This window comes from Oryx dammah, unplaced genomic scaffold, assembly GCF_014754425.2.
Source record: "Oryx dammah isolate SB20612 unplaced genomic scaffold, SCBI_Odam_1.1 HiC_scaffold_7, whole genome shotgun sequence".
Lineage (NCBI taxonomy): Eukaryota > Metazoa > Chordata > Mammalia > Artiodactyla > Bovidae > Oryx > Oryx dammah.
The window spans coordinates 24,339,173-24,363,568 of record NW_024070191.1 but is presented as its reverse complement, the minus strand read 5'-3'; the positions used below and the strand labels follow the sequence as shown (position 1 = coordinate 24,363,568).

The 24,396-nt window shown below is 37.3% G+C and overlaps 1 protein-coding gene across 1 annotated transcript in view; it reads right to left on the bottom strand.

Annotated features, from left to right (window-relative positions):
* Nucleotides 1-24,396, bottom strand: part of TNKS (tankyrase) — a 156,018-nt gene that overhangs the window by 92,353 nt on the left and 39,269 nt on the right. The window contains exon 3 of the mRNA XM_040242882.1: nucleotides 22,338-22,433. Within this exon, the coding sequence (XP_040098816.1) occupies nucleotides 22,338-22,433 (96 nt within the window). The remainder of the gene's footprint in view (nucleotides 1-22,337; nucleotides 22,434-24,396) is intronic.

Sequence of the window (24,396 nt, the reverse complement as noted above, 5' to 3'; positions counted from 1 at the left end):
GAACTTACTTTTCTCTATGAGAATACTAGACTAATGAGTGGTGGGCCTTTATAAAGCAGAGTAAAATTCCAGTTTATGTACAGACCACATTTAGTTTATCCACTCATTTCTCGATGGACACTTAAGGTGCCTCTACTTTTTGGCTCTAATAATGCTACTACAAACACGAGTGTACAAATATCTCTCTGAGTCTCTGTTTTCAATTCTTTTGAACCTGAGTTGCTACCTCACGGTAATCTTATTTTTAATTTTGAGGCACCTCCATAGTGTTTCCCACATCCACTGCATCATTTTACATCCCCACAAATAGTGCACAAGGTTTCCATTGCTCTACATTCTCACTAATATTTATTTTTTCTCTCTCTTTAAAAAAATAGTAGCCATCCCAATGGGTGTGAAGTGGTATTACCTTAAATTTCAAGACTATTCCTAATGGATAAATTTTTAATAAAAGCTGACTTTTCAAGATTCCATAAATGACTTCAAAATATAGGTAAGCAAACCTATCTGAAAGATTTCTTATATTAACTTATGTTTACTAAAGCAGATTTTGGTTTTTACTTGATCTTTTTTCCTTTCACTGACTTAATTCAATAAAATATTCATTTTATTCTCAGTATTATGGGAGTGTAGTATAATCAGCTACTTTATAACAGGGTTGGGAAGATCCCCTGGAGAAGGAAATGGCAACCCACTCCAGTATTCCTGCCTGGGAAATCCCATGGACAGAGGAGCTTGGTGGGATACAATCCATGGGGTTGCAAAGAGTCAGACATGACTTAGCTACTAAACAACAACATAAAGAAGTACAGTAACTATATACTTTCAGCAGGCTATTATTGATAGTAATCTTCCAAAACAGGTAAAATAATAAATTTTCCATATTTTGAGTTTATGTACATTTTTATGAGACACAAAAGTAGGTACATTTATTTAGTCATATTTTCTTTGCAGTGATAAACCAAGGTTTATATGTTAGAAAGAGATAACATGTTTTCATTAAAGGTTCTATTACACATTTTAAACAGAAAGCATCTCCAGAAATGACTTGATGAGAAACCAGTGCTAAGAAAATCAAAGAAAAAATGGTATACAACATTCTAAACTAAAACTGAGTCTCACTTCAAGGACACCATTGAGAAATTTATTTTATACATAAAACGAACAATCTGACAAATGACAGCTATGATAGCTCATGGCCAGTTGTGTTCATGAAAGATGACATTACTCTGACCCACCTGTCACCATCTCAAGTTATTTGTCTCCAGCCTAGATAGCATATAGGCACACACACAAAATTTTGTAGAAATCTTAGTGTGACAAAAGTAGATAATTATTTCAAATAATTTAATACTTCTAATTTGTGATTATATAATAATGACCATATCATTTGGAGAAAGTTATAGTTAAGGGTAACTAGCACTGTTTAAATACTGAAAATGTTTCTTTCCATACATAATTTCTCATTCTATGCTAGCAAAAAATACTATGCATTCATTTTGAGTAAATGTGGCTTAACTGATAAAACCAGCCATTTGTATAATGGCTTCCGCACATAATTACCCAGGAATCCTGAAAAGGACTACCTAAGAGTGAGTGAGTATAAAAGGAAGGTATTTTCAGATTCTTGACAGCCTAATGTTTTCTCATTTTGATAATCTTAAAAGATTTAAGGCAAACATTTCTAATCCAGTGTGGAAAGAAATATCTATGGCTGTTTGGAAGTGCAAAATTTTAAATCCCAGGGTCCACTGATTTGCCTTGGAATATTAAGACTTGGCAAGGTTATTTGTTGAAGAGCGAAACTAAGAAACATATTAAGATTCATTCTCTTTGTGTGAGATGAAAATCTACAGTTTTCATGACATAGATGAAACCGAGAAACTTTCACATTTTACTGAAAATGACTTGCTGAAATAGATATATCCTGGGGCAGATGCTGGAACTAACAGTAATTCCAGAAGTTCTCTTAGGAAAGGCACATACTATATCATCAAAACTGCCATCAGGTGGTTCTGTGTAAATCATTATGACTCCCTATCTCTTTTTCTCTGACACACACACGCATACAAATACATTTTCAGTAAGAGTTTCCTTTATAAACTCTGTGGTACTGGTAATAAGAATTCCATACCCTACACTACACAAAGCTAACAAATTTTCAAGCATTTTCTTTTGCCTTCAGATGAAACATGGTAAAAATGAGTAAAATCTATGAAAGAAAGAGATTTAGAAATTAACCAGACTCACTGTTATTATCATATGAAAACATACTAATCATTCATTTTGAAACTTCCTAAAGGTCAGAGATAGTGTCTTACTTATCTTTATATACTTAACAACTATCAAAATGAACATATAAGTGCCAACAAACATGCTGAGCTGAATACACACACACACACACACACACACACACACAAAGTTAACAAATCCTTCATTCACCTTTTAAGTGCTGGAGGAGTAATCTGAATCTAAGAAATGTCTTTAAGGAAAATGTTGATGCCTTCCAGCCAAAGTCCGCCAGGAAGACAGCTACAGGTGAATAAATTGGGATTGTTACTTGTTACAGTGAGGGAAAAGACAGGCCATAGGGGACAGCAGGCGCCTCGGTCAGAGGGTGTTAAGACTCCACCACAGCTTTTGGGCTGAGTTGAGAGTACTGGGAGAGGGTTTAAGGAAGCTAAGGTTTCTTCTAGACTGTATGCTATTAGAAAATGGTGGGCAATTATTTTATGGCTGGGTGAAAAGAGAGCTGTCATTCATATTAACCAGATGAAGAAGATGTTTGCTATGCTGTGAGTGCACCATGACTTTGTTTTGATCTGTGGCCTGGATGTATTAAAACAGTTCCCATTTATAAAGTTCTATTTTCCTTCTCAAAAGGAACACTCAATTAATTGATAATGAAAAAATTATTCTAATATTTCTATTGTTTAGCTGAGCACAAATTTACAAGTTAAAAAAATGGTAAACTTCTCTTTGGAAACTCTTCCTATGGCCAATCCACATAACCAACAGAATCTTGAATGCAATGGAGGCAGACAGTGATCTATTTACTTTCCATATTACAGTCTTAACTAAAAATGTTCAAGGGGAAACTAATTCTCCAATAAATAATTCCAAAAGTATGTGCTTAGTTGCTCAGTCATGTCTGTCTCTTTGCGAACCCCTGGACTGTAGCCTGCCAGACTCCTCTGTCCATGGGGATTCTTCAGGCAAAACACTGGAATGGGTTGCAACGCTCTCCTCCAGGGGGATCTTCCCAACTAGCAGAGCCTTGTATGTACGGGTAAGTAAGGCTAACCTTGGGATGATCAAGATCAAAGAATATCAAAATTACCAGAGACATCTTTTGATATATTCCCTGTAAAAGTACTTTTCAGCTAAGGAGTTTGGATACAGTGGGAAAGATTTACAGAGGCCCACAGTGCTTTGTTGCAATCATCCTTTGCTGAGTAAATAAAAAGCACATCTCCCACTGCTCTTGATCTTTCTTGTGTTGGTCATCAAGCTTTATATAGTTTATTAGAAGACATAATGTATACATGAGTGTCTTAAGGGAAAATAAATGAAAGATTCTAAGCATAGGGACTCGTTGCAACTACTCAAAGAAATCTTGTTTCTGCACCTTCTTCCATGCACCCCTTTACTGTAGCAGACTCACAACACAAAGCAAAATTCCCTAATTATGACACTAAGAACTCACCATAGTTTCTGAGGAATAGACTCAGTGGTCAATTAAGCCCATTTAATTAAATCAGATAAATACAAAAGTTATTGAGCTTCATTAAAACACATAAAACATAGTAAATACATATTACATTATCCTACATCATGAAAAGATACTAAGTCTTCCATTGAAAATTACTTAGGAAAACCCAGACAGTCAAACAAATAAGGAATTAGATTATACAGTATTATCCACAACATTTAAACATGGTACTTGGTGCAATCGCAAAGAAAGGCAACGCCTAAGAATGTTCAAACTACTTCACAACTGCACTCATCTCAGACACTAGTGAAGTAATGCTCAAAATTCTCCAAGCCAAGCTTCAACACTATATGAACCAAGAACTTCCAGATGTTCAAGCTGGATTTAGAAAAAGCAGAAGAACCAGAGATCAAATTGCCAACATCCGTTGGGTCATCGAAAAAGCAAGAGAGTTCCAGGAAAAAATCTACTTCTGTTTATTGACTACGCCAAAGCCTTTGACTGTATGGATCACAACAAACCGTGGAAGATTCTTAAAGAGATGGGAATACCAGACCACCTTATCTGCCTCTTGAGAAATCTGTATGCAGGTCAAGAAGCAACAGTTATAACTAGACATGGAACAACAGACTGGCTGCATATTGGGAAAGGAGTATGTCAAGCCTGTATATTGTCACCCTGTTTATTTAACTTATATTCAGAGTACATCATGTGAAATGCCGGGCTGGATGAAGCACAAGCTGGAATCAAGATTGATGGGAGAAATATCAGTAACCTCAGATACACAGGGAGAAGGCAATGTCAACCCACTCCAGTACTCTTGCCTGGAAAAATCCCATGGACAGAGGAGCCTGGTAGGCTGCAGTTCATGGGGTCGTGAAGAGTTGGACATGACTGAGCGATTTCACTTACACTTTTCACTTTCATGCATTGGAGAAGGAAATGGCAACCCACTCCAGTGTTCTTGCCTGGAGAATTCCAGAAACGGGGGAGCCCGGTGGCCTGCCATCTATGGGGTTGCACAGAGTTGGACATGACTGAAGCGACTTAGCAGCAGCAGCAGTAGATACACAGGTGACACCACTCCTACTGCAGAAAGTGAAGAAGAACTAAAGAGCCTCTCGATGAAAGTGAAGGGGGAGAGTGGAAAAGGTGGCTTAAAACTCAACATTCAAAACATGAAGATCATGGCATCTGGTCCCATCACTTCATGGCAAATAGATGGGGAAACAATGGAAACAGTAAGAGACTTTATTTTGGGGGGCCCCCAAATCACTGGAGATGGTGACAGCAGCCATGAGATTAAAAGATGCTTGCTCTTTGGAAGCAAAGCTATGACCAACCTAGACAGCATATTAAAAAGCAGAGACATTTACTTTGCCAACAAAGGTCCATCTAGTCGAAGCTATGGTTTTTCCAATACTCATGTATGGATGTGAGAGTTGAACTATAAAGGAAGCTGAGCACTGAAGATTTGATGCTTTTGAACTGTGGTGTTCGAGAAGACTCTTGAAAGTCCCTGGGACTGCAGGGAGACCCAACCAGTCCATCCTAAAGGAAATCAGTCTGAATATTCATTGGAAGGACTGATGTTGAAGCTGAAACTCCAATACTTTGGCCACCTGATGCGAAGAACTGACTCACTGGAAAAGACCCTGATGCTGGGAAAGCTGAAAGGTGGAGAAGGGGACAACAGAGGATGAGATGGTTGGATGCCATCACTGACTCATTGGACGTGAGTCTGAGTAAGCTCCAGGAGTTGGTGATGGACAGGGAAGCGTGGAGTGCTGCGTTTCAAGGGGTCACAAAGTTGGACATGACTGAGCAACTGAACTGAACTGAACTTGGCCCAAAGTGTACTTTAAATAAAAGAGAAAGTAACATTGACATTGAAAAGTCATAATTAAGATGAATGTAGGGAAATATAAAAGATCCAAGAATTTTCTATGAAGTTCTAGTCCTTTAAGGGTCAAGTTAAGAATTAAAATATGATATCTACCTAAAGAAACTAAAGACCTATATATAGAAAACTATAAAACACTGATGAAAGAAATCAAAGAGGACACTAATAGATGGAGAAATATATCATGTTCATGGATCGGAAGAATCAATGAGTATACTACCCAAAGCAATTTACAAATTCAATGCAATCCCTATCAAGCTACCAGCGATATTTTTCACAGAACTAGAACAAATAATTTCAAGATTTGTATGGAGATACAAAAACCTCGAATAGCCAAAGCAATCTTGAGAAAGAAGAATGGAACTGGAGGAATCAACTTGCCTGACTTCAGGCTCTACTACAAAGCCACAGTCATCAAGACTGGTATTGGCACAAAGACAGAAATATAGGTCAATGGAACAAAATAGAAAGCCCAGAGATAAATCCACACACATATGGACACCTTATCTTTGACAAAGGAGGCAAGAATATACAATGGAGTAAAGACAATCTCTTTAACAAGTGGTGCTGGGAAAACTGGTCAACCACTTGTAAAAGAATGAAACTAGATCACTTTCTAACACCGCACACAAAGATAAACTCAAAATGGATAAAAGATCTAAATCTAAGACCAGAAACTATAAAACTCCTAGAGGAGAACATAGGTAAAACACTCTCCGACATAAACCACAGCAGGATCCTCTATGATCCACCTCCCAGAATTCGGGAAATAAAAGCAAAAATAAACAAATGGGATCTAATTAAAATTAAAAGCTTCTGCACAACAAAGGAAAATATAAGCAAGGTGAAAAGACAGACTTCTGAATGGGAGAAAATAATAGCAAATGAAGCAACTGACAAACAACTAATCTCAAAAATATACAAGCAACTCCTGCAGCTCAATTCCAGAAAAATAAATGACCCAATCAAAAAATGGGCCAAAGAACTAAATAGACATTTCTCCAAAGAAGACATACGGATGGCTAACAAACACATGAAAAGATGCTCAACATCACTCATTATTAGAGAAATGCAAATCAAAACCACAGTGAGGTACCACTTCACACCAGTCAGAATGTCTGCGATCCAAAAATCTGCAAGCAATAAATGCTGGAGAGGGTGTGGAGAAAAGGGAACCCTCCTACACTGTTGGTGGGAATGCAAACTAGTACAGCCACTATGGAGAACAGTGTGGAGATTCCTTAAAAAACTGGAAATAGAACTGCCTTATGACCCAGCAATCCCACTGCTGGGCATACACACCAAGAAACCAGAATTGAAAGAGACACACGTACCCCAATGTTCATTGCAGCACTGTTTATAATAGCCAGGACATGGAAGCAACCTAGATGTCCATCAGCAGATGAATGGATAAGAAAGCTGTGGTACATATACACAATGGAGTATTACTCAGCCATTAAAAAGAATACATTTGAATCAGTTCTGATGAGATGGGTGAAACTGGAGCCGATTATACAGAGTGAAGTAAGCCAGAAAGAAAAATACCAATACAGTATACTAACACATATATATGGAATTTAGAAAGATGGCAATGATGACCCTGTATGCAAGACAGCAAAAAAGACACAGATGTGTATAGTGGACTTTTGGACTCAGAGGGAGAGGGAGAAGGTGAGATGATTTGGGAGAATGGCATTGAAACATGTATAATATCATGTAAGAATCTAATCGCCAGTCTATGTCTGATGCAGGATATGGCATGCTTGGGGCTGGTACATGGGGATGACCCAGAGAGATGTTGTGGGGAGGGGGGTGGGAGGGGGGTTCATGTTTGGGAATGCATGTACACCCGTGGTGGAGTCATGTCAATGTATGGCAAAACCAATACAGAATTGTAAAGTAAAATTAAAAAAAAAAAAAAATTAAAATATGAAGTAGGGTAAGTATAAAAACATATCCTTAAGAAAAAGGAATGAGTAATATCATAAACTTATGGTATAAAGATTACTTCTATTTTTAGTGAACTTCTTTTCCTTCTACCTTATGGCTAGCCTTTTCTTTTCTTCTATAAATCATCATTAACATTACTACCTGGCATGTTTTTGTTTTACAAACAGTATAGGCAAGCAGTTATTTTATTTTCTCTTATTAGGTTTTAAAAGAAGAAGACTTATTTTGCAAACAAGTTCACAAAATCAGCTGCTCTTCTGGAGGAAAGGATCCTCTCCCATGTCTATCTGTTATTGCCACTGGCATTCTAATAACTTCTTAAAAACCAGAGTCATTTTTATGTCCTGTCATAAGCAAAATATCATTCATCTTCAGTACAATGGAGGATAATAGAATAATAGAAAAACAACATGTGGCAAGATTAGAACATCAAGAAAGAAAGAAGGATTCTTCTTCCCTCACCTGGGGTCCATTTCCAAACACTGAAGCCAAATACATATAACTAGAATTATAAAGAGCAATGAATTTTTCCCTACAAAGAAAAACTGTGAGGGAAAAAACATAAATAAAAATTGATACATAGAATGTTCCTCTGCTTCAGAAAGAAAAGAAACATGATACAAACTGGGGATGATGAAATTCTGATAATCCACAAATCAAAGGGCAGTCAAGCACTCCTTATCTAGTACTGATTTCCTGTCTAATTAACTTCCTAATAACTACTTCTTTTAAAAGAAATCCCCACATATAAAAAACAATACTTGTAGTTATTTCAGTTTATATTTTCCACTTTCATTTAGAAAGACTTGAGTATATGATTCACTGTATTTCTCTCCATACCCTGTCAGGCTATCAATTCAGATGACTTTCAATGTCCACAGCAAAAAAAGTCTAGCAATTCTAAAACTGTCAGAGGCTGATGATCAAACACACACTTTTTTTTTTTTTTCCTTGGCTGCACCAGGTCTTAGTTGCAGCATGTGGGATCTAGTTCCCTGACCAGGGACCGAACCCAGGCTGCCCGCATTGGAACTGTGGGCAGACTCTTAGCCACTGGACCACCAGGAAGTCCCAAATACACACTTTTCAGTAGATAGTCTTAAGTTACTGACACTGTCACTAAACCTTATCCTTTCCCTAAGAAAAGAAAATACTGCTCCTTCCACAGAAGCAGGAGAACGCTCATTTGATCAAAAAGCTTCTTAGGAAATAGTCAGTACCAACCTTGGGCCCACTTATGGCCATGAAGAACCAAAGGAAATATACTCCTGCCCAAGTAGGAACATTGACTTTATTGTGTTCTTGAGACCAAAAAAAAAAAAAAAAAGACAAAAGGGTACAAATAATATTTGTTTCAAAACAATCTCAACAAATCTAATGCCCAAGAGTTTTCTTTGGAACAAGACAGAAAACAAGGAAAGTTAACAGTTGTAACAATGACCATAAGTTGGTGTTCAATCTAAAACAAGGCAAAGAAACTTTTATTCATAGAAAAGAAACAAGTATTTAATTTTGAGGTAGTAACAAATAGAAAAGGACACCAATGCAGTTAAAAGTAAAATGTAAAGGGGGGGGGAAGCTTAAGCTTTTCCTAAACACTAGTAATGAAAAATAATGAAACTATTTGAGGATGAAAAGTACAAAATAATAGTACAGGGTGATCATATAATTTATTAACCAAATTGTCACATTTTTTGTGTGTGTGCCTGGAGTACCAATTTTTTTTAATATCTTTTCATTTGAAATAACTTCAAACACAGAGAAAAACTGCAAAATAGGTACAGAGAATTCCTTTGAAAGTGAAGTTGTTCAGTCGTGTCCAACTCTTTGTGATCCCATGGACTGTAGCCCACCAGGCTCCTCCATCCATGGGATTTTCCATGCAAGAATACTGGAGTGGGTTGCTACTTCCTTCTCCAGAGGATCTTCCTGACCCATGGATTGAACCTGGGTCTCCTGCATTGCAGGCAGACGCTTTACTATCTGAGCCACCAGGGAATTGTCTCTCACCAATTTTTAATATTTTGTGCATGTTTTTTATATCCTCTCTTTCTCCTCTATATCTCTATGTAGGTACACAGAAGCAATAAGTAATTTTTCTAAACTATTTCAGAAACTTGCAAAATACATCATGTCTCTTTGTCTTTTATTACTTCACTGTTTATTTCCTAAAAACATGGATATTTCCTTATGTAAGCACTGTACAGTAATTAAAGTCAGGAAATTTGGCACTGGTACAATATTTTTATTTAATAGAGAGTACACATTCCAATTTTGTTACTGTTCCAATAATAAGTCTTTATAGCACTTTCCCCCTCCAGTCCAGGATCATCTATTTTGCATTCAGTTGCCATGTTTCTTGAATCTCTTTTAATTTGAAATAATTCCTCAGCCTTTGTCTTTCCTGACATTGGCATTTTTGAAAACTAGAGGCCAATTATTCTGTAGAATGCACCTAAGTTTGTATTCGTCTGATGTCTCCTGGTGAGATTTAGTTATGCATCCCTGGCTAGAATACAACATGAGAGATGCTGTGTCCTCCTCAGGTATTACATCTGCCAGACTCAGGCTTATCTGACTCGCACTGATTATATTAACTTTGCTTCCTCAACAAGTGTACTGTCAGATTTCTCTGCTGTATAGTGTCTGTTTCCCCCCAAGCAATAATCAATCTATTGGCAGCCATGCTCAGAACCACTCAACATTCTGCTCCTCATCAAACCTGGTCCTTGAAATTCAGCGCCCACTAAGGATTCCTGTCCCAGCCAGTCTGCTACCGTGGCTGCAAATGGGGATTTTTCCAGTTCCAACAGTTCAATCCACATTTATCAATGAGCATTCGAGCAGTGAGAAGAACTCTCTCTACTCATTTATGATCATTGGATGAACACAGCTCTTCCTATGTTATCTAATGGGTTATAATTCTTTACTCTCACTTATTTTGATGGTCAAATTGTCCTAGATTTGCTCAGTAGGAGCCTCTTCAAGATGTCCTTTTGACATGCCCCTGTGTTCTTTAGACCTGGTTGCATTATTGTTTGAGCACTTCCTTACTTTCCAGCACATTAAGATATTCCAGGTTCATAATACCTTCCCCAATCTAGTCCTGAAATCAATCATTTTTTTCCCCAAAGAACTCCTAACTCATTTACTCCTAACACACTGACTCAATCTTACAGTACACCTAAAATAGTTCCATAGTCACTATATCCCATTACTGCAAAAGAGCTTAATGGAAGGAATTCAGGGTTTGTTTGAAACTGCTCTTTTTACCCCATTCTTGACTGAGGGCCTGGTGGAATGCCGCAGTCTTACAGCATGGCCGTGAACCTGCAGCTCGTGATGCCTTTTCCTCTGTAAAGAGGGGGAAGGGTTAAGAAAAGCCCTGTCTCCTAGGTCGTCAACACCCTCCCAGTCCAAAGCTTGGCTAAACTACTCCTTAAGTAAAAGGGTATACACAACTTGTTCACCTCTTCTTACCAGCTAGCACATGCTCCTTCTTGACATCTGCTTATGCAGCATGTTGGAAGGTGTGAAAATGTAGGTGTAAGGCAAACTCTGCTAGAAAATATCAGGCATAAAAGTGGGTATATGTTCAAAGGGGAGGTTCTTGTTTTAGGTCAACTTATATTTTTTGCATCATCATATACTGCTCCAGTTTCCTGAGCTTTATGAATGAGTAACGTTAGGCAGGCACCCTGACAAAGCTGGAGTACAGCAGGAAAAGACGGTTTTCTACAAAAATTTTACTAGGAAACTCTCCAACACTAACTTACTTTAATTATGGAGCCTCTTTGATGTGACATAATTACCAATTACTCCCTTTATTCCACTCAGGGACACCTTATTTTTTAAATAATAAAACCTCACACCATGTGTTCAATGACTGTTTAAAGTTTCAGAAAAATAATTCTCCTACATTAGACCAACTAGGAAAATACTGGCTGCTGGGCTATTCCAACCTTAGGGCTGAGTCAAAGAATAAATAGAAATAATGAAGAGCACAGAAAGACCATGGAAGATGGGCTTATCTACCGTTACCAACTGATAGATAAAGCAGCAAGCTGTTGATAGCTGTTACTTCTGGTCACAATTATTTCAATTGTAAACCTGTAATTTTCCTTTTGATTCAGCTAAAAAAGCAAATATACTACACAGTTACGTTCTCTGCAGTACTATGTGTCTAGAACAGAGAGTCCAATCATACCCCTCATAACTCACAGTTGCTTAAATGTAGGTTTCTGATCAGCAGATAGCTTTAGAAAAATAAGCATGCCATCCAAACTGTCCCTACTGTTCACGTGGTTACACTCAATGCTTAAATATTCAGAGTATATATGAGAATAGACTGGTTCCAAATACTATAAGAACCAATCAAAAACAGTTTCAAGGCTTCTACTTCTAGGAAAATGGAGTATATGTACTTTTCCATACCTTTCCCACTAAGTACACCTTTAAAAACCTGGACATCATATAGAAAATATACATGAGAAGACTCTCAATGATGGACAGAAGAGGGCATACTGGTTAAAGACACTGGAACCCAAGGAAAGACATGGTGGTGAGTTCCCAAGTCCTTTTTGTCCCATATATCCAGACTTTGCAAATATGCAAAAAGGCAAAATGGTTTTCTGAGGAGGCCTTACAAATAGCTGAGAAGAGACATGAAAGGCAAAGGAGAAAAGAAAAGATATATCCATCTGAATGCAGAGTTTCAAAGAATAGCAAGGAGAGATAAGAAAGCTTTCCTCTGTGATCAGTGAAAAGAAAGAGAGGAAAACAACAGAATGGGAAAGACTAAAGATCTCTTCAAGAAAATCAGAGATACCAAAGGAAAATTTCATGCAAAAATGGGCACAATAAAGGACAGAAACAATATGGACCTAACAGAAGCAGAAGATACTAAGAAAAGGTGGCAAGAATACACAGAAGAACTATACAAAAAAGTTCTTAATGACCCAGCTAACCATGATGGTGTGATCACTCACCTAGAGCCAGACATCCTGAAATGCAAAGTCAAGTGGGCCTTAAGAAGCACCACTACGAACAAAGCTAGTGGTGGTAATTGAATTGCAGCTATGTTATTTCAAATCCTAAAAGAGGATGCTGTGAAAATGTCTTTGGAAAACTCAACAGTGGAAAACAAGTTTGGAAAACTTGCCCAAAGAAAGGCAAGGCCAAAGAATGTTCAAACTACCGCACAATTGCACTCATCTCACAAACTAGCAAAATAATGCTCAAAATTCTCCAAGCTAGGCTTCAACAGTACATGAACTGAGAACTTCAAGATGTTCAAGCTGGATTTACAAAAGGCAGAAGAACCAGAGATCAAATTGCCAACATCTGTTGGATCATAGGAAAAGCAAGAGAGTTCCAGAAAAACATCTATTTCTGTTTTATTGACTAGGCCAAAGCCTTTGACTGTGTTGATCACAACAACCTGGAAAATTCTTAAAGAGATGGGAATACCAGATCACCTTACCTGCCTCCTAAGAAATATGTGTGTAGATTAAGAAGCAACACTGAACAACAAACTGGTTCAAAATTGGCAAAGTAGTACATCAAGGTTATATACTGACATCATGTGAAATGCCGGGTTGGAAGAAGCACAGCTAGAATCAGGATTGCTGGGAGAACTATCAATAACCTGAGATATGCAGATGACATCACCTTTATGGCAGAAAGGGAAGAAGAACTAAAGAGCCTCTTGATGAAAATTAAAGAGGAGAGAGAAAAAGCTGGCTTAAAACTCAACATTCAAAAAATGAAGATCATGGCATCCGGTCCCATCACTTCATGGCAAATAGATGGGGAAACAATGGAAATAGTGAGAGACTTTATTTTCTTGGGCTCCAAAAACACTGCAGATGAAGACTGCAGCCATTAAATTAAGACACTTGCTCCTTGGAAGAAAAACTATGACCAACCTAGATAGCATATTAAAAAGCAGACACATTACTTTACTGACAAAGGTCTGTCTAGTCAAAGCTGTTTTCGCCCATAGTCATGTACGGATGTGAGAATTGGACATAAGCAAGCTGAGGGCTGAAGAATCAATGCTTTTGAACTGTGGTGTTGGAGAAGAATCTTGAGAGTCTCTTAGACAGCAAGGAGATCAAACAAGTCAATCCTAAAGGAAATCAGTCCTGAATATTCATTGGAAGGACTGATGCTGAAGCTGAAGCTCCAATACTTTGGCCACCTGATGTGAAAAGTGACTCACCAGAAAAGACCCTGATGCTGGGAAAGACTGAAGGCAGGAGGAGAAGGGGACAACAGAGGATAAGATGGTTGGATGGCATCACTGACTCAATCGACATGAATTTGAGCAAGCTGCAGGAGTTGGTGATGGACAGGGAGGCCTGGCGTGCTGCAGTCCACGGGGTCACAAAGAGTTGGACATGACTGAGTGACTGAACTGATACAGACTTTAAGAACTGAAGAAGCTAGCAACTCAGAAAACACCAATAGATCCAGACAAACAAAAGCCTGTTCTCTCAAGCCAAAGGACCAAGACAGGTACAGTCTAAGATGACAGTAAACCTTCAGACAATAACTGCTTCTTCCAGTCAAATACTATCAAAAATAAATAAATAAAAATAAACAAGCAATTAAAAATCACACCTCAAAACAAACAAACAAAAAACCTGTAGCTCTACCCCTACTCATGAAGCAAAGCCCATGGGATGAGCCTAAATCTGCAAGCTCATTAGGAACCAAGATTTCATCTTTTCCAGGTAATAATTAGCCCCTCCTCACCACAATGTTCGGAGAAGGCAATGGCACCCCACTCCAGTACTCTTGCCTGGAAAATCCCATGGACGGAGGAGCCTGGTAGGCTGCGGTCCATGGGGTCGCTAAGAGTCAGACACGACTGAGCGACTTCACTTTCACTTTTCACTTTCATGCATTGGAGAAGGAAATGGCAACCCATTGCAGAATTCTTGCCTGGAGAATCCCAGGGATGGGGGAGCCTGGTGGGCTGCGGTCTCTGGGGTCACACAGAGTCGGACACGACTGAAGTGACTTAGCAGCAGTAGCAGCAGCACCACTATGTTGGTGGACACAACAGACTTCCACAGATCTTCACTACAGCCCAACAGTAAGTCACTGCTCCTTTCTTCCTATGATGCCAATCAAGGCCATGTGGGGAAAAAAATCAGCAAGGATAGAGTAGAACTCAACAACACCATCAACCAACAGCATGGAACAGACATTTATAGAATACTTCATCTAACAACAACCAGAACACTTTTTTTTTACATGCCCATTGAACATATACCAAAATAGACCACACTCTAGGCCATGAAACAAAAATTTTTTTAATGAGAAGAACTGAAAACATAACAAGTATTGTCCAATCACAATGGAATCAAACTAGAAGGTATATTAAAAAGATAATAAAAAATCTCCAAACACTCAAGATTCTGAGCAACATACATCTACTAAATATCTGTGGGCTAAAGAGAAAGTCTTAGGGAATTAAAAACTAACACAATGAACTGAATGAAAATGAAAATACAAAATTTGTGGGACACAATCGCAGTAGCAGTACTTAGAGGGACATTTATGGCACATTAGAAAAGATGAAAAATCTCAAATCAGTTTTCTAAACACCTCAAGAACCTAGAAAAACAGTGAAATAAGCCCAAAGTAAGCAGAAGGAAATAATAAACATAAGAACAGAAATCTATATAATGGAAAAGAAAGAAAATCAATGAAAAAATGACTAGCTTCTTTGAAAAAGGTCACAAAACGTCACAAACTTCTAAGCAACACTAATAACACAGAAAACACAGGGACTTCCCTGGTAGTCCAGTGGTTAAAACTTTGCCTTCCAATTCAGTGGCTGTAGGTTCAATCCCTGGTGGGGAAGGCTAAGAGCCCACATGCCTTGTCACCAAACAAACAAAAAACCCCATAAAACAGAACCAATGTTGTAACAAATTCAATAGAGAATTAGAAAACAAAAAGAGAAAGCACAAATTACCTATTAACAGGAACGAAACAGAGGATAACACTATATATCTTAAAGACATTAAAAACTGTCTAACAAAGGAAAACTACAACTAACTCTATACACAGAAATCTGACAGCTTAGATGAAATTCCTTGAAAGGCAGAAGCTATCAAACTCACACCAGGAAAAAATGCATAACCTAGTTACCACTGTACCAATTAGAGATAAAGAATTAATAGTACTCTTCCAAAAGAGAAAGTACCAAGCCCAGATGGTTTCACTGGTGAATTCAACCAAACATTTATTAAAAAAAAAAAATCTCTTTCAGAAAACAATCTCATCCAGAAAATAAACGCAGATAGTTGTTGTTGCTCAGTCATGTCGACTCTTGGCAACCCCATGGACTGCAGTACACCAGACTTCCCTGCCCTTCACTATCTTCCGGAGTTTGCTCAAACTCATTTCCATAGAGTCAATGATGCCATCCAACTATCTCATCCTCTGTCACCCTCTTCTTCTCTTGCCCTCAATCTTTCCCAGCATCAGGGTCTTCTCCAATGAGTTGGCTCTTCACATCAGGTGGCCAAAGTATAGAACACTTCCTAATTCATTCTATGAAGCCAGCATTACCCTAATACCAAAACAGATAAAGGCATTACAAGTAGTGAAAACTACAGAAGAATATCTCTGGTGATGGAAATGTTTTGTAACTTGAGTGCAGCAATGTTGTGATACCATACCACAGTTTCACTAGACATTATTGTTTCACTAGGTGAAAGCAATGCAGAGGGTACAGGGAACTTCCCTATATAATTGCACATGAATTTACAATATTGTCAAAATAAAAGTTTAATAAAAATTGCGAATAGCGTTATTAACCCTTATAATACTAAAGTATTAATGAATTCAATGTCCCATGTGCTATTTAAGAAAGCAAATGTTAACAGTAATTATTATAAGAATTTTTTAAAAGAACCATTTAAAATAGCAATTTGGTTGTAGTTGAGGTATTAATACAAAATGCAGTGAAAACACTATAAAGTTGCTACAGTTTACTGTGGAAAATGACAGTTGCTCTCAGAGTACACACTAACAGGTTATTATGCTTCACAAACAGGTGATTTTTGATGAGCTGAAAGGTCATGCTGGTTTTAATGATGCAGGCCTGCTGGCTTTAATTACACAAAAGGCTAATAGGAAGAGATTGAGATACTAGAATTCTGGGTTATCCAAACAGAAAGTTTCTATTCTCTTCCAATCCATGTATTTATATCTGCTGTGTTTTTTAGTCACCAAGTCGTGTCTGACTCTTGCAACCCCATGGACTGTAGCATGCTAGGCTCCTCTGTCCATAGAGTTCCCAGGCAAGAATACTAGAGTGGGTTGCCATCTCCTTCTCCAAAGGATCTTCCAGACCCAAGGATTGAATCTGCACCTCCTATGTCTCCTGCACTGGCAGGCAGATTCTTTACTATCGAGCCACCTGGGAAATTCGTATTTATGTCTAATGGCCTATAACTCATATAAGGCTTACACACTTACATTATTTGGGTTGCCTCTTAACTATGAATAGCTCAAACATTTTGATTATTAGATCTTTCCTTATAGATTCTAAATACTGTTGTCTTAATATTTCAAATGAATGCTGAATTCAAGCCTACTGCCTAGAGAGCAAAGACTTAAGAAGAACATTTATAATGTTGGATAAATCAATTTATTATTAATTTATTAATTTAATTAATTATCTAAATAATTCACTTTTATAATAATACAATGATAAATCTTGCAGGCAATATTAATCAGGTAAACACTGTCTTCAATCATGGGAGACATAGTAAAAATGTACTACACATGAAAGGCAATAGGCTACACTGTAGTACGGGTGATTTGCAAAACAGTCAATTAACAGAACAACGACCAAAGAAAAAAAAATGAGGCCCTGGCTTGACATCTGGAATTCCGATGTGACAGCTGCAGGAGGTTTGATCTTTCCAGAACTGAAATATTCTCAATCAAAGGAGCTATCCAAGAATTCTGTTGATAAAATGTTCAGTACGTATCTTACGCATCAGGTATATACTGATTAAAAGAACAGAAAAAACTTTAGTGCATTATGCTTTAAGAGGTGTACATGACTATTAGCAATTCAAAATAATTTTTAAGAAGCAGAAAATTTAATCATCAGAACCTAGATGTACTTGTTTATTCAATAGTTTCACGTACTCATCCAAGTCCTGGGCACAATGGAGTGAGCAAAACAGACAAAAGCCCAAATTCTTGTGAAGCTTTCATTTTATTCGGGCAAAAAAATAATGATAACAAACTAATGCAATTTCAGACACTGTAAAGAAAATACAATAATAAATCCATAAGGGAACTAAAGTAAGCTAATAGGATTGAGGACAAGAAGCGTTCCCTGAGGAGTAAACATCTGAGTGGAGATTTGACTGATGACCCATGTGAAGCTCTGGGCCAGTGTTCCAGTTTTAGTAAAGAGCATGCGTTGGTCCAGACACCAAAATGGGCTTCATCTGTTTGAGCAACAGCAAGCATCCTGCTGTAGCTGAAGCAGAGAGCTCAAGGGAGAACACAGAAGATGACAAGATCAGAGATGCGCAAGGCAGGGGTCAGACCATGGAAGGCTATGGTTACAGTCTAGATTTTATTCAGTGGTAATGAAACATACTGATGAGTTTTCTAATTACAGCGCTGATTTATGCTTTAGAAAACTCACTCCAGCTATAGTGGAGGCAGAGATCCATTATGAAGCTACTGCTGTCAGGAAAAAAAGATGATGAAAAGCATGTACTAAGGCTACGATAGTGGAGCCAGTAAGAAATGGTTGGCTTGGGGATTTGAAAGCATGGTAGACCTGAACTACTGATAGGTTGGTTTTGAAATGTGAGAAAAAGAAAGGAATCCTAAATTTTTGCTTAACTAAAACCTAGCAATCAGGATTCAGATCATTTTAAGTATTCACTGATCATGCTGAAGGTTTTCATTTTATCTGAAAAGCAGGAGGAAGCAGTGGAGTAGAATAACAAGAACACAAAAAATAGAGAGGATTGCAAATAAACTTTGTTGATTTAGCACACCAGACTCAGCAAGCTAAACATTAAGACCCCTCAATGTTGCCTTTAGACTGAGCCACAGCTGATTCCTTCTAAAAAGGGAGCCAAAAGCCAGCTCATCAATCACAGATTAGAATTTCCTCAGAAGTGCAATGAATCCAGATTAAAGTTTATTCTTGAGACACCCTGGTGCAAATATATCCCTCTTCCTTATTCTCCTACCCCTAAATCTACTAGGAAACTTCTGGGACAAATGACCTTGGCAACCCCGTGATCACCAAAACTCACTGTTATATCCCTGTCATCCTGGCTTCGGCCAGCTGTAACTCTCCTTTGGCCATCTAGCCTTTTCCAAACTCTCAGCCTCAATCTGCTGTCACTTCTTGTTATGACCCAACTTCCCACTCTGCCCCACAGAATCCCCTTTACATGATTAACCAACACTCCTACATCTTTATCCTCGTCAACCAATGCTCCCTTTGTCACCCACCTTCAACTTCCATGTGGCTCTCTCAAAATAATATCACATACAGTGCAGTCCTTTAAAAAGGAAGTCCCTCATTCACCAAATTCTCTATTTCATTCAGAAACAGAAATGTGTGTGGATGCTAAAACTGAATATGGTAAAGAAGATAATGCCAATGGAAATGATAAAATAACTCTAAATTCATAAGAAAGAATAGAGGATGAAAACAACCTACCTAAATAGTAAACACTAGAGGAAACTAAAATGTATCCATAGAAGGATACCATGAAGTCTTTATAAATTCATGTTGTGGAATAATACTTTGCACCTTCTGGGGATATTCATATAACTCAATTTTTAAAAAAGATTATTAAGCAATATATAATGTATAAGGCTGATTTGATTAAAGAGAAAGAAGAATGTGGGGTGTGTGTGCTCAGAAAAAAAGGTTATAAATAAAATATACCAAAATGTTCTCTCTAGGTGGCAGAATAATGAGCAATTTTTTTCTTTTTGTACTTTTCCTATTTCCTCCAATTTCTAAATGAATATATTTATATACCTAGAACAAAGGTCAAAATAAATAAGTTTTTAAAAATTCATCATCTTAACACACTGAAACTGCTCCTCAATGCAATTTACACAGGCTTGTTTAAACTTTTCCTATCCTTGTTTCCTAAAAAACAAACAAAAAAAACCCAAAACCATATCCAAGTCCTTCAGTTGACTGCCCAGAACTTCAGACTTATAAACCAAAATCAAAAAACCCTCAAGATCTCTTCTAAGCATATCAGTCACTTAACATAATAATTCAACAAAGAGTTTAATGAGCTTTTCCAATTAATTATTCTCTTAAAAATGCCTAAATGACTATCCAAAGCAGATGGCTATATGCTGGGGTCCCTTAGCTGTAATACCAGAAGTATGTTGTTGTTTTATACAGCTCTGTAAAAACCCATGCATTCTTTATACAGAAGAGGGTATTAGTCATTTACATATTTAAAATATTTACATATTTAAAATATTCAGTAAAAGGGATTTTTACTTTGCTAATTTCTTTTAAAGATTATACATATACCTACATGCAATTTTGGCTAATGCATAAGAACAGTAACATAAAAAATACTGGACCCTCAAGGTAACTAATGGTACTACAACTATATCTGGCATAAAAAGAATGACACATCATCCAGAATAATCTCTAATAACTCCAAACTAAGGCTGTCCTTTCAAAGGATTATCTTTTTATCAGCGCTCAATCTTTTAAATTTAACTTTGGAAATATTACTTCCACCATAATTCCATAAGAACGAACTGCTTAGAAGAGAACCTGCATGGGTAGAAACACATTTTAGAATATATTTCATTGCATTATATAACACAAATGTGTAAATATCATTAGCTTATATTTTCCACAAACATTTTCCACTAGAATGTTTTTCTTATAAATCATACCTGAAAAGTTGTATATCATTTCCAAGAGAGCATATTCTTGAAAAAAACAATTAATGAGCTCAGTATTACAACCAAGAAGAATTTAATACTTTCCTACTAAGCAAAATACAGGCTAGATGCTTTTCAAGTGAAGTTTAACAGACATAGTATTGGCCCTCCAGGAAATCTTTGGGGTCTATGAGTTATTCTGCCAAATTTCTTTCCCAAACTAACAACAGGCAACATAATCTCCCATGAAATTCATTTCCAATTAGAAGATTGTTTCTTGTTGTTAATAACATATTCAAACTTTGTCTTTAAAAAAAAGTGAAAGTGGATCTAAGCAGTGCTGCAGTAAATGCACAAATGAACAAATCTAGACCATGGACAAGGTGCTGAGGGCTGGAGAGAAGCAAAGGTCAGAGCGAGGACACAGAGGCACAGACAGTCTTGGTCAGCTTTTAGAACATCCCTCTCTTGCTGTGAATCGTATTTCTCCTTTGGTCAGAGACCACTTCAAGGCTGCAACTGTTGCCCAGGGCTTTGTTAAATGGAAAAACTGAAAGGCTGTGGGACCTAAACAGCAGACCTGAGGCTAGGGACTTTCATTTCATTATTTAAAACTTCATAATTACATTTAAAATTTTCCGTATCTACTCTGGTTTAAAATAGCTTCATCCCTCTCGTGTATGTTATCTTGATTCAGCAACCAAATCACCTAATTAACCTTTTATTAATTTAGATAAATCAGATAACTCAGATTTAGCAGAGATTGTATTAATTTTAACACTGAGGGAAGTTGTCTTTCTATGCAGAGTAATTAAGCAAAAGTCCACATAATTTTAAACCTTTCTGTATATAGATATTTTTCATTCATGTCAGGGACTTTGTTAAAAATGGACTCTAAATTTAAAAGTGAATACAAGATTTATTTTTCTCAAGTTTGGACAAATTTAAAAGGAAGCTAAAAGTCATTTACTTTCGTGCAACCTGAAACAATACTGTTAGCACTGCAGTGACTAAGAGGCTCCAAATTACAAAGGTCAGTTAAGTAAAAGGCAAAGGCAGCAGAACTCAGATGCTAAGAATAAAAACAAAAATAGACCCAACGCAGCATTTTGCGAATGAAGATCAATGAAAATGGTTGCTCAATATCACATCACTCAAAGCATTATTTCCTATGTTGTTACTGAGAGCCTTTCTATTCCAGTATTCCTTCTTTGCTCTTCTTGACATCGGCCTTAATAAAACCAATACTTAAGCCCAAATTTGTATTATCGGAAGTAAAAAGGCAATGCATGGCCTCAGTTAAAAAGTACTTACTTAGTTATCATGGGGAGCAGATAATGATAAAAAATATAAATAGAGTGGCAAGGGAGGAGCAGCACCATATTTTATTTAATTATTGACCTAAGCAATGAGGCAGCAGGTTGTCTTTCTGATCAAAACTACTTTTATAAAGTACCACAAAAGCCCTTGCTTGCTCCATAGTGAAGGTCTCCACAAGATTTAACTGAGAAGATGAAGTACAGGAAATGAGGATCTAAACCATAAAAAAAGAAAGTGTAAAATATGAATAATTATGTTTTCATTTCATGCTGTAATTCTCAGACATTCTAAGCAGAATAAGCAATCCTATTGCTTCTGCTGTGACAGTATAGCAATTATGGTTAACAGTTAACATAACAAATCAATAATAAAGTAGAGGTAATGGGATATATTTCTTGACCTTTTATGAGTAGGAAAAAATAAAGAAAATTCAGAGCATAAGGGTTTTATACAAGCAAGCTGATAGATCTAATAGCTAATAGATAGGATAATTGGGCAGCTCTGTCTCCTTACCTGTGAGGACGGCTTTGGCTGAAGGATCTGCCAGGTCCAGGGCTGACTTCCCATCGGTGTTCCGAATGTTTGGATCAGCTCCGTGCTGCAGCAGCACTGTGCAGGGAAAGCAGAAACAGTATCTTACCTCGGGGATACAAAGATTATTTACTGGTAAGTGTCGCCTCGGCATGGTGTAGGCATAAACATACATTGCACGATTTTCTCTTTCAAGAAAAAAAAGCAAAGGAAGAAAAAGCAAGAGAGGAGGAAAAAAAGCACTGCAGCAAAGGCTCCTCTCTAGAGTACAGCGAAGTTGGCAACTTGTGGTACAGTATTATCACGTGACTGAACATCATAAACATGAAACTAGAGAAATCTTGCCACAGACAGTTTGGGTTTGCCTCCTTCGGGAGGCAGGATGGGGAGCTGTGTGCTTGCTGCCTCACGCTGGGAAATCTGCTCACGGTGAGCCTGCCCTGTCTTTCCTACCACTGTGGCTGCTGTTGCTGCCGCTGCTTCACTGCTGAACTTCCCACCGCTTCCTCGCCTCAGAATGGTTGTAATACTGGGTAAGCCTTTTAGTGCTCACCGCTTACATATGTGGCAACTCACTAGAACACACTGGCTGGCTTCCAGGAAGTTTACCAGACACAGCAATGCATGCAACTCCGGTTCCCTGCAGCCAAGCTGCAGAAAACAACTGCCTTCCACAATAATTCTGGCCATCAAAAATTTATTTTTAGAATCAGTAATTCGATGATAATATATATCATCGAATAATATAATATATGCTGAGGAATGAATGTTACACATGCTATTATGGGTAAAAAGTAGCTACAGAGAATTTTGAGAAGTGTAGGCTTCCAAAAGAAAGAACACTGTTTAATTATTAATTCAAAAGATTTCAAATACATCTGGTGTGTGTGTGTATAGGGATGTTCAATCACAAGTTATTCTAACAGTTCAAATTTAACACAAGATTTTGTGTACGCCTGGAGAGAACAGGAGTTGTTACCATTTACCAACATTCTATAGGATAAATTTAAAACAAAGCAGAAATATTCAATTCAAATAAATGGTTAAAGACATTATATAATGACTGTTATGTGTCCCAGATTTTCATTCATTAATAGTCTTATGCTAAAGTACATACAATCTTTTGGAATATTGGGAACACAATCCTCATATATTACTAAGTAATAAATCCTGCTGTTTATAAGGCTTTTCCTCTCCCTTTAATGCACAAGCCACTTAGTCAATGGCTTTATTATAAGGTACAAAGGAACAGCCTTATCTAGATTTGGGAGGCAGCTGCTAGGACAATGTACACCAGCATCTCTTGCACTAAACCTTGGGTACTTTGAGATTTGGGGTAATAACAACTAGCCATGGCTTGAAAAGATGCAGTGAGATTTTGTCAAGACTGTCTATAATATTTCATTCTTGATTGTAAGCAATGAACATAATTCATTTCCATATGTTTATAAAGTGACAAGAGCTAAGTAGCACAAAATAGCAAGTACCATAATATCAAACATCATAATATCAAACTGCAGTTATTCTTTCCTCACATAATGAATAAGCTTTCACTGCAACTAGGTAATTTTTTATTCCAAGAAGAAATCCCAACATGAAGATTTGGCTTATAATGGGTCTATACCATGAAGTAGGCTCATGTATCAAATGTAAAGATGACAGTTATTGCTCTATCTTTACTTGTTAAGTGATCACATGCAAAGGGTAGGAAAACAAAGAAATAACAGCTACCATGAAAAGCTCAGTTGTTTTTTTTTTAATTGCATACGTTGAGAACTTAAGAACCTGCTTTAAACAAGAAGTAAAGAAATATGTTAGTTTAAAAAGCCTTGACGATAATATGATGGGAGCTTTGACTTTGCAGTTTAATGAGTGGCAGAGGCAAAACACTGAAAGCCTTATTGATCCTCCAAAAGTCACCTAAAGCCTCAACTTCAGCAGTTGTATCTTTGCTATCTGCAACAGAAATCTGCCCTTACAGTTTAACTGCTGTTTTGTTTTAGCTCATTTTTAAAGGATTAATCTTTTCACTAGAAATATC